This window comes from Lepus europaeus, chromosome 4, assembly GCF_033115175.1.
Source record: "Lepus europaeus isolate LE1 chromosome 4, mLepTim1.pri, whole genome shotgun sequence".
NCBI lineage: Eukaryota > Metazoa > Chordata > Mammalia > Lagomorpha > Leporidae > Lepus > Lepus europaeus.
The window spans coordinates 131,929,835-131,943,775 of record NC_084830.1 but is presented as its reverse complement, the minus strand read 5'-3'; the positions used below and the strand labels follow the sequence as shown (position 1 = coordinate 131,943,775).

At 39.2% G+C, this 13,941-nt stretch overlaps 2 protein-coding genes across 2 annotated transcripts in view; one reads left to right on the top strand and one right to left on the bottom strand.

Moving 5' to 3' along the window:
• Positions 1-13,941, bottom strand: part of LOC133758779 (serine protease inhibitor Kazal-type 10-like) — a 137,944-nt gene that overhangs the window by 37,609 nt on the left and 86,394 nt on the right. The gene's annotated exons all lie outside the window — the stretch shown is intronic.
• Positions 6,521-13,539, top strand: SPINK13 (serine peptidase inhibitor Kazal type 13). The gene is made up of 4 exons (XM_062189924.1): positions 6,521-6,599; positions 10,435-10,472; positions 11,172-11,299; positions 13,488-13,539. The coding sequence occupies exons 1-4, from the start codon at positions 6,521-6,523 to the stop codon at positions 13,537-13,539; spliced, it is 297 nt and encodes a 98-aa protein (XP_062045908.1).

Below are 13,941 nucleotides of genomic sequence, written 5' to 3'. Positions count from 1 at the left end.
TTTCTGAAGAAATTGGATGGGATGCTCATGACTCCCTCCTCACTCCAACGAACTGCAACGAACAAGGCAGCAGTAGTAAAATTTCTTCCCAAATTTCCAGATCTCTGCTCAGGGCTCAGCTGAGTGAAGGTGGTAAGAGCTTCTCCTTATCTCTTCTAAGAGGGATTTTTTTCAAATTGAGATTTACAGGAGGAAACTTTGGTTAGAAATTGATAGTCCTCTGAGTATGTGACTCATTATAGATAGCCATTATCTGCCTTTGTCCTGTGTTGTGTTGTCTAAAGTCATTCTTTGTAATAAGAAAATCATAAGGTAGAACTCAGCCACAAGAACTATAAACCTTGTTGTTCACCAATAAAACTGGATGAGCTTCTAGTTCCATCTCAATCCTATGTCTGGAGAGTCCGGCTTCAGAAACCAGAGGAAGGGCAGCAGATTGCCTCTCAAGTCCACATCTAGAAGTGCTCAACCATTAAGTTGGGAAACCGAGACATAAGGGTGCCATGGGATTGTCTAAATATAAATCCTTCTCTTTACTGCTGACTTTGTTACCTGTGGCAACTTGTTTCTTTCTCTTCAAACCATGAAAATTACTTTGGTTGTATTTTCTGTTTCCACTTTGAGGATGCTGCCTTTATGTGTGGTTAAGCCATAAAACAAGCAAATAAAACTCTTATTGGTTTGAGTTACATTTGGAATGAGTATAGTCTTTGACATGGGACTCAAACCTCAGCCTTCTTTGTTTGAAAGGTATTATTTTTACTGGAAGTTCTTATTCCTGACACTTTATTTTGAGGCCTCTCTGTTCTAGTCTGTTCCTTCCAAGGGAACTTCTCACTTGACTGAACCCCTCCCCTCTTCTTCTCAACCCCCTGCTGGCTGAATGTTCCACTAATATGGCACTAACTGTACACTTCCTTTCTTCTTGATGTGACTTTCCTAAGCCCATTGGGTGCTGTCAATGAGCATAGGAACACGAAATGTCACCATCTAGAGCAAAAGCCATGTCTTCCATTAGACTTTTTGTGAGAACAAGTGAAAAAGTTAAAAGCTGTCTCTGTAATATTAGTGGAAATCGTAAGTCATCATATTGTGTAAGTGATCTTGTCTAATCTGGCAGATCATTTTAAGATTATAAAAATATAAAGTGAAGAAGAATCAGGACCAGCTTTTAAATAAACTAAAAAGGTTTATGCCTTAGTCAAGGTTAAAAGATTTAAATGAAAGTTGTCAAGTCTCTATTTGTGTTTGTATATTTTTAGATGTACATTATGTATAAACTCCTAAAACTTGTGATTCAAGTTATGATTTTTCAACTTTATAAGATGATGCAAAAGCAATATATATGTAATAAAAACTACTTACAATTTTGAATTTGGATCTGTTAATAAATTTAATCTTTCTGTCACATTGAATATTGCACTATGAAGAAATATATACTTATTAAATTACTACACAGTCATCTCTTACCTAGATTTCCCTTTTAAAAAAGATTACTAATAGTTGAAAATTATAATAAATATATATGTGTAAAACTACTAGACATAATAAGGATGGAAGGAAAAAACTTTGGGTGAAAAGTATGAAGGAATGTATAATGTGTTGATAAGGGGGAGAGTAATCTTATTCTTTTTTTAAGATTTATCTTTATTTGAAAGGCAGAGGTACAGAGGAAGAGGCAGAGGGAGGGAAGGGGAGAGAGAGAGAGAGAGAGAGAGAGAGAGAGAGAGAGAGAGATACAGAGAGACATAGAGTCTTCTAACTGCTGCTTCACTCCCCAAATGGCCACAATAGCCAGAGCTAAACCAATCCAAAGCCAGGAGCCAGGAGCTTCTTCCAGGTTCTCCCACATGGGTGCAGGGACCCAAGTACTTGAGCCATTTTCTACTGCTTTCCCAGGCCATAGCAGAGTTGAATCGGAAGTGGAACAGCTGGGACTTGAACCAGTGGGACTCGAACCATATGTGATACCAGCACTGCAGGCAGCGGCTTTACCCACTATGCTACAGTGCTGGCCCCAGTAACCTTATTTCACGGGAAAATAAACAAGCTGACTTCAGTTCCTTTCTTCATATTCAAGTTTTACCATAAATAATAATCCCATAATAAGCAACCAAGAACTAATGGAGGATCTGAGTCAGCGATGAGTTCATGTCAGTGTTTTGGAAATAACATTCTTGAAATATCTAAAAAAATGGAAAAATTATCCTGCAAGTCAGAAAGAAGGCACATGACACTCATGGATGTAAAGACTATATTTAATGTTGTTTCTTTTTCCAAATTTAGGACTGCAATCAAGATTTCAGGAGGGTTACTTACTGGTGCACTAGAAACAATCATTCTAAAATACATCTGAAAAGACACAATTTAAAGAATTTCCAAAAACATAGCAAACAAACAAAAAATGATGAATGGGGGCTGGCTCTGTGGTACAGTAGGTTAATCCTCCACCTGTGACACCAGCATCCCATATGGGCGCTAATCCCGGCTACACCTCTTTCAACCCAGCTCTCTGCTATGGCCTGGAAAACAGTAGATGGCCCAAGTGTATGGGCCCCTGCACCCGCAAAGGAGACCGGGAAGAAGTACCTGGCTCCTGGCTTCAGATCGGCGCAGCTCCAGCCTTTGCGGCCATCTGGGGAGTGAACCAACAGAAGGAAGACCTTTCTCTAAGAATCTTTAAAAAAAAATGATGGATGGATTTTTCTTCCCTTTCCTGTTCTTCCCATTATTATTCTCTTACATATTTACTGAGTACCTATTACGTGGCAAAAAAAAAAAAAAAAAAAAGGAAAAGAAAAAGCTCTTCATTGTGGTTATAAATCACAATTAAGTACAGAGAGGATCATTTGTTTCATAGAATATATAGTCTAATTACTCTGGAGGCAGTTTTGAAGGGTTTAAAAGCACTGGCTTTGAAAAACAGTGAGATTTAATGTAAGAGAAAACAAAGATGCTGGCCAACAAAGGCAAAATATATCATATACAACATTCTCAGGATACAGTTCTAAGAAGACTGTGGAAGAACAAATCAAGCACAACATTCATTTTCTCAAACAATGTAAGGAAAGCAAGCAAACATGAGGTTTGGAGTTAATCACATCTCTGCCCTTTGTGGCATCATTAGGAGTGAGTGTGATGAGGAATGTGAACCACATCAACAGGTGCTAATAGAAAGAAGCAGGGCCGGCACCGCGGCTCAATAGGCTAATCCTCCGCCTAGCGGCGCCGGCACACCGGGTTCTAGTCCCGGTCGGGGCACCGATCCTGTCCCGGTTGCCCCTCTTCCAGGCCAGCTCTCTGCTGTGGCCAGGGAGTGCAGTGGAGGATGGCCCAAGCCCTTGGGCCCTGCACCCCATGGGAGACCAGGATAAGCACCTGGCTCCTGCCATCGGATCAGCGCGGTGCGCCGGCCGCAGCGCGCTACCGCGGCGGCCATTGGAGGGTGAACCAACGGCAAAAGGAAGACCTTTCTCTCTGTCTCTGTCTCTCACTGTCCACTCTGCCTGTCAAAAAATAAAAAAAAAATAAAAAAAAAATAAATAAATAGAAAGAAGCAAACAAATGAATGTGTAGATCCCTAGGTAAGTTGACATAGAGTAAAGGACAAAACAGGAAAAGCGTCTAGAATGTTAAAGAGGGGAAACAGGGCTAATTCATCCTGCAGTTTGTTTAATCAGTAAAGAACGGATGAAGTTTTTCACTCAGTGTGGATGGCATGGGGTCAGATAACTGGGGGAAAAAAGGCTCAAAAAAAGGGATTTGTACGGGACAGATGGCCTAAGTAGCAACAGGACATTAAAGAGGCTTCCTTGAGAGTCTAGAAGGCATAGGTAAGTAACAACAATAGCAGAACTGTATAGTCAATTGTATAGTACTTTTTCTATCCTTCTCCATAATCAAGGTCTGGAAGCTGAATTGACCTAACTTGGAAGAAAGAGGAGACTACAGAGCATGATGTCAACAGAGAATGAACAGACATGTAAAGAGGCTAAATATAAATGTCAGACCACAGGGTTCAGTCTGGTACAGGAACACAAAACAACAAGGTACTAACAATACAGCATAAATTAAAGCCTGTGAGGTGGAACTTTTCAAAATCATGGCAAATTTTTTTAACTTTTATTTAATGAATATAAATTTCCAAAGTACAGCTTATGGATTACAATGGCTCCCCCCCCCCATAACTTCCCTCCCACCTGCAACCTTCCCCTCTCCCGCTCCCTCTCTCCTTCCATTCACATCAAGATTCATTTTCAATTATCTTTATATACAAAAGATCAATTTAGTATATATTAAATAAGCTTTCAACAGTTTGCACCCACACGGAAACACAAAGCGAAAAATACTGTTTGAGTACTAGTTATAGCATTAAATCTCAATGTACAGCACATTAAGGACAGAGATCCTACATGAGGAGTAAGTGCACAGTGACTCCTGTTGTTGACTTAACAAATTGACACTCTTGTTTATGGCGTCAGTAATCACCCGAGGCTCTAGTCATGAGTTGCCAAAGCTATGGAAGCCTTTTGAGTTCACCGACTCTGATCATATTTAGCCAAGGTCATAGTCAAAGTGGAAGTTCTCTCCTCCCTTCAGAGAAAGGTACCTCCTTCTTTGATGATCTGTTTTTTCCACTGGGATCTCACTCGCAGAGATCTTGGCAAATTTTTGAACTTGCCAGAGCTGAGGTGTGGTGCAGGGCAACAAGTGGAGAAATGGGAGGCTTGGGCAATGCAAATATTTGAGACATTGTGATTTCCCAAACAAACAGAAAAATATACCCAATAAATGTAGAACAGGCAAGACTTCTGAGAAGTAGAGATAGAGCAGTCTGGAAAGACTAGTACCTGCTTGAATCAAAATTCACCAAAAGTTCTGGAACATGGTGTGACATTAACCTGCTATGCAGGTAACAAATCCTTCAGCTGTCCGTTCTTCTTGTTCTCGTGACACACAAACAGAAATCAGAAGTGCAGAGCCTCCAAGTTTGTCCTTGCCTGCTGGAGCATGAAACATCAGAGGGGGTGGCTCAAGAAACAGATCAAATTCAGAAACAACCCTCAGAGTAAATTCATGCCACACAAGTGGTCAGTGTCCTAAGCAAGGAGACTGCCACTCTGCTCCCCACATTCCTCACCACCAGACATTCAGAACAGCAACTCTTCTCAAGGTTAGTTGGGAAATCAGGTTTGGTCCCATCATTCAGGTAATTTCGCTTTGCCTTCACTGTTCTTAATCCATGTCAGTGATTTTTCCCATCACTGGAAGGTCTCAACACTAACAGTGAGTCAGTCTCTCTCTCTCTCTCTCTCTCTCTCTCTTTTTATTACTTTTTTCCTCCAACACCCTCCTTTTCTTTTCTTTGCAGGTGAAAGTAAGGGGAGTCTCTATCTTAATGTGGTTCTCCTTTGTTTCTCTATGTGCCCACCTGTTAGAATTTGAAGCAGAGACATGAATTCCCTAGAACATGATGAAAATGAAGAAATGGACTTGAATAGTCTTTTCTCTCTGGGTCTAACAGACTCATCTCTACAAAGTAAAGTTTGATTTAATAAATCGCCAATTTGGTGTATTTAAGCTTTTATATTAATACCAATTGGCCCTCTCAATATTCTACAAAGTTCATATTTCTTCTGAGACTCACACATCCAGGAGATGCTGAATCTAGGACTGAAACTCTGATTCCTGACTACCAACTCCATGCTTTCTTGCATCTCATTCATTTCAATAAATCAATCCAAGGCCAAAATGTTAATGGAAATGTGTATTATGTGTTAATGGAAATGTGTATTATGAAAAAACTCTATGTGGGCTTCAAAATGAATATATGGCTTAATTTCATTTTCCACAAACTTCTGAAGTTCCTGTCTGTACATATGTATGTCTACTGATTCTTATATCAGGGAAAGTACACATAATCGGTATAACCCAGGACCAATAATTCCATTCGTAATCACATCTTTATATTTGTGCCCATGTGACTGGCACAACAAAATGAGAAACTAGCTAGGAAATTAAGTACTTCACGTGAGAGAAACTAGTCCATGCCAGGAAATCAAATAGCTTGTGTTACAGGGTGACATGTGCCTGCATATGAGGGACAACTCTACTTCACACCTATTCTACTTCACACCCAGAATTCTTATGATTGTATGGTATGTCTATAATCACTAATAAGAGCATCCCAGTTTAGGTAATAAACTGTAGGGAAATTTTATTTATAGGTAACATGTTTGGAGTCATGACGCCTGAACGAGAGTCCTAGGGTCAACTTTTGTTCCAGGCCAGGACTGTGATGTATGTAGGCTGATTATTGGCAGAAAGGAAAAAGTTAGTTTTCTCCCCTTCCCAAGAGCAGAGGGACCTTTCAGGCCAGTGAGGCTGTCAGGGTCAACTGCAGCGGAATGGCACCCTGTTGGGGTATGGGGTATCTGATGTTTGGAAAGCCAGATCTTCCAGAGATTAGGACTAAATTGTCTTGGCTATTTTTGTAGACTTCACCAAAGAAGGATACTAGATGAAATCGAATGGCTGTCTTTCTCCAAAGATCATATTTTTCCTGGTATCCTCTACTTTGGCACATACTGTTTTTTCAGGTGAGTGACCTTGTATTTTGGCAGATATTAAATACCTGATTTTCTTAAAGTTGTACGAAAGGGAAAAAAGTCATTTGTGATATTGGATGGGGAATGCTTTGTTTAAATGTAAGCCTTTGAGACTGTCAATCAAATTCAAGTATCATGGAAAGATATTTCCCTGTGGGGCCGGCGTTGTGACACTGTGGGTTAAGCTTCCACTTACATCACCAGCATCCCACATCAGAGTGCTAGTTCAAGTCCTGCCTGCTCTGCTTCTGATCCACCTCCTGCTAATGTGCCTAGGAAAGCAGCAGAAGATGGCACAGGTGCTTGGGTCCCTGTCACACATATGAGAGACCAGGATGGAGTTCCTGGATCCTGGCAGAGACCTGGCTGTTGTGGCCATTTGGGGAATGAACCAGGAGGAAGAAATCACTTGCTCTCTCTCTCTTTCTCCATTTCAAATAAGTAAATAAATCTTTTTTTTTTAAATAATAACGTTTTCCTAAATGGAAAAGTCAGACTTGTTTTCTGCCTTGTGGATTCTCATGCCCTTTTCAAAAGAAATCCTCGAAAGTAGAACAAAATTGTAATGTTTGTGTGAGTAGGATTTTTTTCTGATCAAAACAACAATGCATTTTCATCCAGGCTTCAGCAGGTTCTTTAAATGATGAGAATGGAAAATAAAACAGAAACAAAAGCATTTGTGAGAATTGTGCTCAGATCATGTGTGTGTCTGAATAGTTTGGGGATAAAACTTATGTCACTTGCTATTACAGGTTAAAGGATGACCTCTTAAAATATCTAAGATCTAATATCAATCACCAGAAGTTTTGAATATGCTATTTCTCTTGGAAAAAGATATTTTTGCAGATCTGATTAAGGTTCTTGAGATGGGAAGATTATTCTAGATCACTGAGGTGGGAACAGTATCATCACAGAGATTCTTAGAAGAGGGAGGCAGGAGGACAGGGCTCAGAAGGAGATGTGACAGTGGAAGCAGAGGCTGGAATGATGTGAGAATGGAGCCATAGTCCAAGGAATTCGGGTGTCCTGTAGAGGCTGAAAAAAGTAAGGAAATGGTTCTTCCCTAGAATTCCAGAAGGAATGCAGCTACCACGCTGGTGCCTGGGTTTTAGGGCTTCCTACCTCCAGAACTGTGAGATAATAAACCTATGTCATTTGAAGTCACGAATTTTGATAATTCCTTACAGCAGTGACAGGAAACTAGTACACTAGGAAGAAGTTACAGAGTAGTAAAGCTGATGCTACAGTATATCTTACCTACTTTTGCATTCTTACATTCTCCATAAATGTTTCACAGCAAATGCTCTGTAAAGGAATATTTAAAATTTAGCTACCATCAATTAATTATCTGCTATGTGTAGATTCTCTGAAATATATTTTATTATTTTATGTAACCCTCAGTTGGACAGAATTTGATTAATCATAATAGTTGGTTGGTTCAATAAATGTCACTGGGACCCATCACATATCAATTTGCATTCCCACCAGTAACATGAAAATACATCTTCCTTAACAACTAATCTGATAGCTGAGATGACATTTTAGTCTATTTTTAATCAGCAATTTTCTTCTCATGGGTGAAGCTGAATACGTTTTGTAGATTGTAAGGATTAGTTCTATATCCTTATTGAGGATGTGGGTGAGTGTGAACTGTATGTATTTGGTATCTTGCATGCTCTGAAATTGATTTTATTTTTATTTCATCAATTTTAAATAGTTCTGAAGGACCCCAAATCTGGGAATCGAGTGGTCGCCCAAAGACCCAAAACTCTAGCCCAGTAGATGCAAAAGCAAGAGGATATTTAATAAAACGTTTATACAAACGGGCTCCCCAGCACCACAGGCAGTCGAGAAAGAGAGCGAGGGAGCCCCAGCAGGGGTTACAGCAGTTTTTAAAGACAATAGCCACCTGATTAACATATGTATGTGGGGCGTTAGGTGATTAGCTACCTTGAAGGGCAAACTCTTGTTTCGATTTTAGCGAGGGAAGGGGTAAGTTTATACAATGGTCACAGAACCTTATTGCAACTCTTTTCTGGACCCCTGCAAGTTTTATCGCGTGAGACAGTTACACAGAGCAGTTTCCCAAGGTTATTCTGCAGGCGGGTGGAGACACAGTTATCCTAAGGAATGGCTACTGTCAGCAGCCAAACTTTTTAACCCTTTACTATAATATTATTTTAATATTTACTTTTAGCAGGGGTCTTACAGTTCTTTATATACTAGAGATGTTAGCTCTTTATCAAATACCTTTTAAGCCTATATATGTTTATTTTTTTGCCAAGAAGTTATCTTTAATTTTATGTAATAAAATATATCAGTCTTTTCTGTTAATGTATTTAGATAAATGAGTCATTTTCACAAAGTCTCTCCCTATAATTAAGATTAAAGAGGGATTCTGTCATATTTTAATGATTGCATTGCCTTACTTTTTTTTTCATTAAAAAAAATTCATTTGAGAAGCGGAAAGGGAGAGAAAGAGTCAGAGAGAGCTTCCATCTACTGATTCACTCTCCAAGTGCCTGCAGTGGCTCAAAGTGGGCTGGTACTCAAACCAGGAACGAGGAATTCAATCCAGGTTACTCTTTGTTACAGGGACCTAAAGTACTTGGGCTATCGTTGCTGTCTCTCAGAGTCAGCACTGCAGAAAACTGGTCAGGAACCAGATTCAGGATTTGAACCCAAGCACTCTGACATAGGATGTGGGTATCTTAACCACTAACCTAAATGTCTTCTCCAGGTTTCATTTTTAATATTCAGATCCTAATTCATTTGAAGTTTATTCTTACTTGGTATGCAGTATATATGGGTAATTTATTTTATTTTTACTAAATGAGGCACATTATTTTTCTTTTCTCATAACTACACCCAACTTCTTTTGTCATGTAAATACTTTGACTTTATAGGATTAGATAAAAACATGATCATTTTCTATTTAGCATGATCTGGTCCTGGAAAGATTATCAGGTCTTTTGTTTACTTTCTGGAAATATTGCTAAATACTACTTAGCATTTCTCTATTAACTTTTGAAAATTCTCATTTTGGGAACATTAGAATATTTTCTGATGTTTTAAATATTTAACAGTGAGAAGTAAGTAATAGCCAAACTACAATAAGCCCTTTCCTATTCCTCTACTCCTACAAACTCAGTCTCCTGAAAGCCAGGCAAAAACTGGAAGCCTGGAACTCTATTTGGGTCACCTTTATGGGTAGCAGGAACCCAAATACTTGGCCTGATCTATTAGTTGCTGCCTCTTACCTGTATCAGCAAGAAGCTGAATAGGACGTGGAGTTGGGACTTGATCCCAGGCACTCCAATATGGGACGTGGGCATCACACACAGCAGTTTAACCCACTGTACCACAACGCCCACCCAACTTTAAGTTTTCTTGTCATCACTGAGTCCTTTAAGCACAATGTGTTCATAGGAACTAGCCTAATACATTACTTACTGCATCACATTTAATCTTTACAATACTCTTAAAATGCAAATAATTATCCCAGTTATAATGAGGAGGAAATCAGAGACAAGAGTCCAATAACTCACTGAAAATAACATTGTTTATAAGTTATGCACACAACCACACAACATTGTTTACTCTCTTCAATTACATAGGAAAGCCATAAATATGACTGTGAAAATAAAAGTAATGGATAAAGTAGCTAACACAGGAATGGTGTCTACAAATACTGTTGCTATAAATTATTTTGTATACTTTTGAGCAAATGTATAGTTAAGTCATAGTTCTTTATTCCAAGTAGTTTCAGTAAGAAAAATCATATCCCATGGAGCACTTTAACTTACTGTTTGCACTTTATTTGCAGGGATTTTCAAACCACGTGACAGTTCTAAATGGCCTACGGTATATTTGCATTTCTAATTCTAGATTCTCTTTCTAATAATGATCAATGTCTTGACCTGACTTATCTAAAATTTAATGAAAGTAAAGTAGAAAGAAAGGACTTTATCTGGACTCTGGCATGTAGCTTAACCTTTCCCGGCTTAGATGCTTTCCAATGCAATAAAAGCATTATAGTATAGTAATAACTTATAGTAAAATGAATACATATAGTCAAATAAAATATATGAGTCAGTGTATTTCTGAGGATTAAGTGAAATAACACCTGTCATTTACTCAAAGTCACAAAATTGTGGTAAGTCCAAAATTTATTCCTAGTCTCGATACAGAACCTTCATTTTACCAACCACTCTTGAGCCCTATCGTCTAGAATTCACAAACACATCTATCTCTCCACTCAGAAACTTCCTTCTGAGTTAGAGACCAAGGTTAAATGAAAACTTCACATTTGGAGTTAAGCATGGACATTATAAGGTATGGATTGAGGAAATGATGGGATGGGGCAGACGCTACAGTCAGAAAAACAAAAACAAAAATTGGCCACCTGGTGGGAAGCCAGAGCACAGGAAATTTTTGAAAAGATCAATGAATTGTTAAGATTTGCTATTATTTCTATCTGTGGCAGAAGTGATAGGCAAGGCACAGATGGAATTGAATAATACGAATATTCATTACTCCTATGATATTTTGTGGTATGCGCAGCCCCCGTGCCATATATATCAGCCACTGGATCCTCTTTATGATGCAAACTGTCCTAATGTGACAGCGTATGTGTGTGCTACAAACATGCGTACTTACCAGAATGAGTGTTTCTTCTGCACTGAACAGTGGTAAGTTAAAAATAAAACACCATTACTATATTTTTTCTCTATGTTTCTTCATGTAAGTTCCAAACAACATAAGCCAAGGAATTAGGTTTTACTGATGTGTACCATTAAAAAAAAATAGCCTGTTGTTCATGAAAGATTGGGGTAGGGACAGGCATGTGGCACAGCTGTTACAACAATGCTTCAGATGCCTACATCCAAGTGCTGAGTTTGAGTCCTGCTCCACGTCTAATTCTGGATTTCTGCTAAGGTTCATGTGAGAGGCAGCAGGTGATGGCTCACGTGGTTGGGTCTTCTGCCACCCATGTGGGAGAACTGGATTGAATTATTGGCTCTCAGCTTCAACCTGGCACAGTGTAGGCTGTTGCAAATGTCTGAGGAGTGAACCACTGCATAAGAACTTTGCCCATCTGACTGACCATCTGCCTGTCTCTGCCTCTTTGTCCCTCAAATTAGTAAAAATGAATACATTTTTTAAAATTTAAAAAAGAAATATCAGGAGCAGACTATTTAGACAGCAAAAGTTTCTTTTAAAAATGTAGTTAACATTCACAGTAGACATTTTTAATAGAATCGCTTACATGATATTTTGGGAGAATTTCAGAGATCATATTTATAAGAAGTCTACAGATTATATTCAAACAATAAATGAAAATCCATTATTTTAAAAATCACTCAAATTTTCTTTCACAAGTCACACTGACAAGCCTATGTGTAGTACCTTATCAATGTCGTTTGAGAGATATTAGTAGATATAGACACAGATAAAGATGAAGATAAAGCAATAGGTATAAATGAAGACCTAGACATATATACAGGCACATACTATTACATATGAGTAACAAAGTGGTTATGTTTCTTACATGTATAAAAATTAATAGCTAACTTGCAATATTATTTGCCTTTCAAATAATTTCAGTAGGAAATTTAGATTAAAAATCAAGAAATTCCTTGAGATATATTTTAGCACCATTTGACGCTGTTTTTAGAAGTCAGCCTATGTCTTTTTTTTTTTTTGGTCAGGCAGAGTGGATAGGAAGAGAGAGAGACAGAGAGAAAGGTCTTCCTTTTTGCCGTTGGTTCACCCTCCAATGGCCGCTGCGGCCGGCGCATCTCGCTGATCCGAAGCCAGGAGCCAGGTGCTTCTCCTGGTCTCCCATGCAGGTGTAGGGCCCAAGCACTTGGGCCATCCTCCACTGCCTTCCCGGGCCATAGCAGAGAGCTGGCCTGGAAGAGGGGCAACCGGGATAGAATCCGGTGCCCTGACTGGGACTAGAACCCAGTGTGCTGGCGCCGCAAGATGAAGGATTAGCCTGTTAAGCCATGGCGCCGGCTCAGCCTATGTCTTGACAGTAACCCTTCCACAATTTGTGAGATCTCCTGGGTTGGGGTTCCAAGCCTACTCAGGTTTGATGATTTACTAGAAGGCCTCATAAATATAACAGCTGTCATTTTCATTGTATCTATTTATTACAACGAAATATACAAGTTTAAATCAGCCAAGACAACAGGGTGAATAGGTCTAGGAGTATCACTGTTGTGGCTCTATTTTACCTCTTGGTAGAAAAATCCAGTATGTCTATGCTGATTGGAAAAGTACTGAGATGGGAATGGGTTACAGGATGAAACTTTTTTTGAAAAACTTCACAGAATGGGGCCAGCACCATGGTGCAGTATGTTAATCCTCCGCCTGCAGTCCCGGCATCCTATATGGACGTCGGTTCTAGTCCTGGCCGCTCCTCTTCCCATCCAGCTCTCTGCTATGGCCTGGGAAAGCAGTACAAAATGGCCCAAGTCCTTGGGTCCCTGCACCCCGGTGGGAGACTAGAAAGAAGCTCCTGGCTCCTGGCTTCAGATCGGTGTAGCTCCGGCCATTGCAGCCATTTGGGGAGTGAACCAACGGAAGGAAGACATTTCTCCCCGTCCCTCCATCTCACAGTCTGTATCTCTACCTCTCAAATGAATAAAAATCTTTAAAAAAAGAAAACTTCACAGAACACTTTTTTGGATAATCAACACATAAAGAACGTACTGACTGTGGTGGTGACAAACAGGAATAAAAAAATGATGGATGTAAAGGAAATTACAAAGCAGCCTTCTTTATAGGACTTAAAAGACAAAGAAAGTGCATTTGAGAACAATGCCCACTCTCCTTATAATACTAATCTTCTTTCTTTTCTCTTCCCTTTAGGGAATTTGGTTCTCGTATTAAATTTGCCAAATATGGAAAATGTGATGAATGATTAACAGAATGCCTCCATTTGCTTATTCTTTTAGCTTCCAAATATTATTTCTTTTGAAATTTGATGGTGTAAATTAAATAACACATCCCTATGCTGTACCAAATTTGGAACAAAATGGGGGAAAAAGGGAATGTAACTCACAGATAACCAAGTATCACTTTATTACAAATAAACATAATAAAAAGGAACTAACTAATGGACAATTCATTTTTGGGACCTGATTATTTAAAGATATATATTGTGGAGCTTCCAAGTTCTGTTCACCAAGTGGGTTTTCTGGCCCCCCAGTGAGTAATGCTCACAGAGTGCAAGTTTCCTTGCACAGTCACTCCATACTGTGTTTGTCTCACTTGTAGATGAGCAAAAGAGAAAATATTTTCCCTGCAAAGGAGGGAACCACTG

Bases quoted from the DNA above. Each gene is read 5' to 3' on its own strand.
- SPINK13 (XM_062189924.1), top strand. From the start codon at position 6,521: ATGAAATCGAATGGCTGTCTTTCTCCAAAGATCATATTTTTCCTGGTA. The intron at 6,600-10,434 runs GTGAGTGACCTT...CTTTATTTGCAG, and splicing joins GGCACATACTGTTTTTTCAG to GGATTTTCAAACCACGTGAC. The intron at 10,473-11,171 runs GTATATTTGCAT...TGGTATGCGCAG, and splicing joins ACAGTTCTAAATGGCCTACG to CCCCCGTGCCATATATATCA.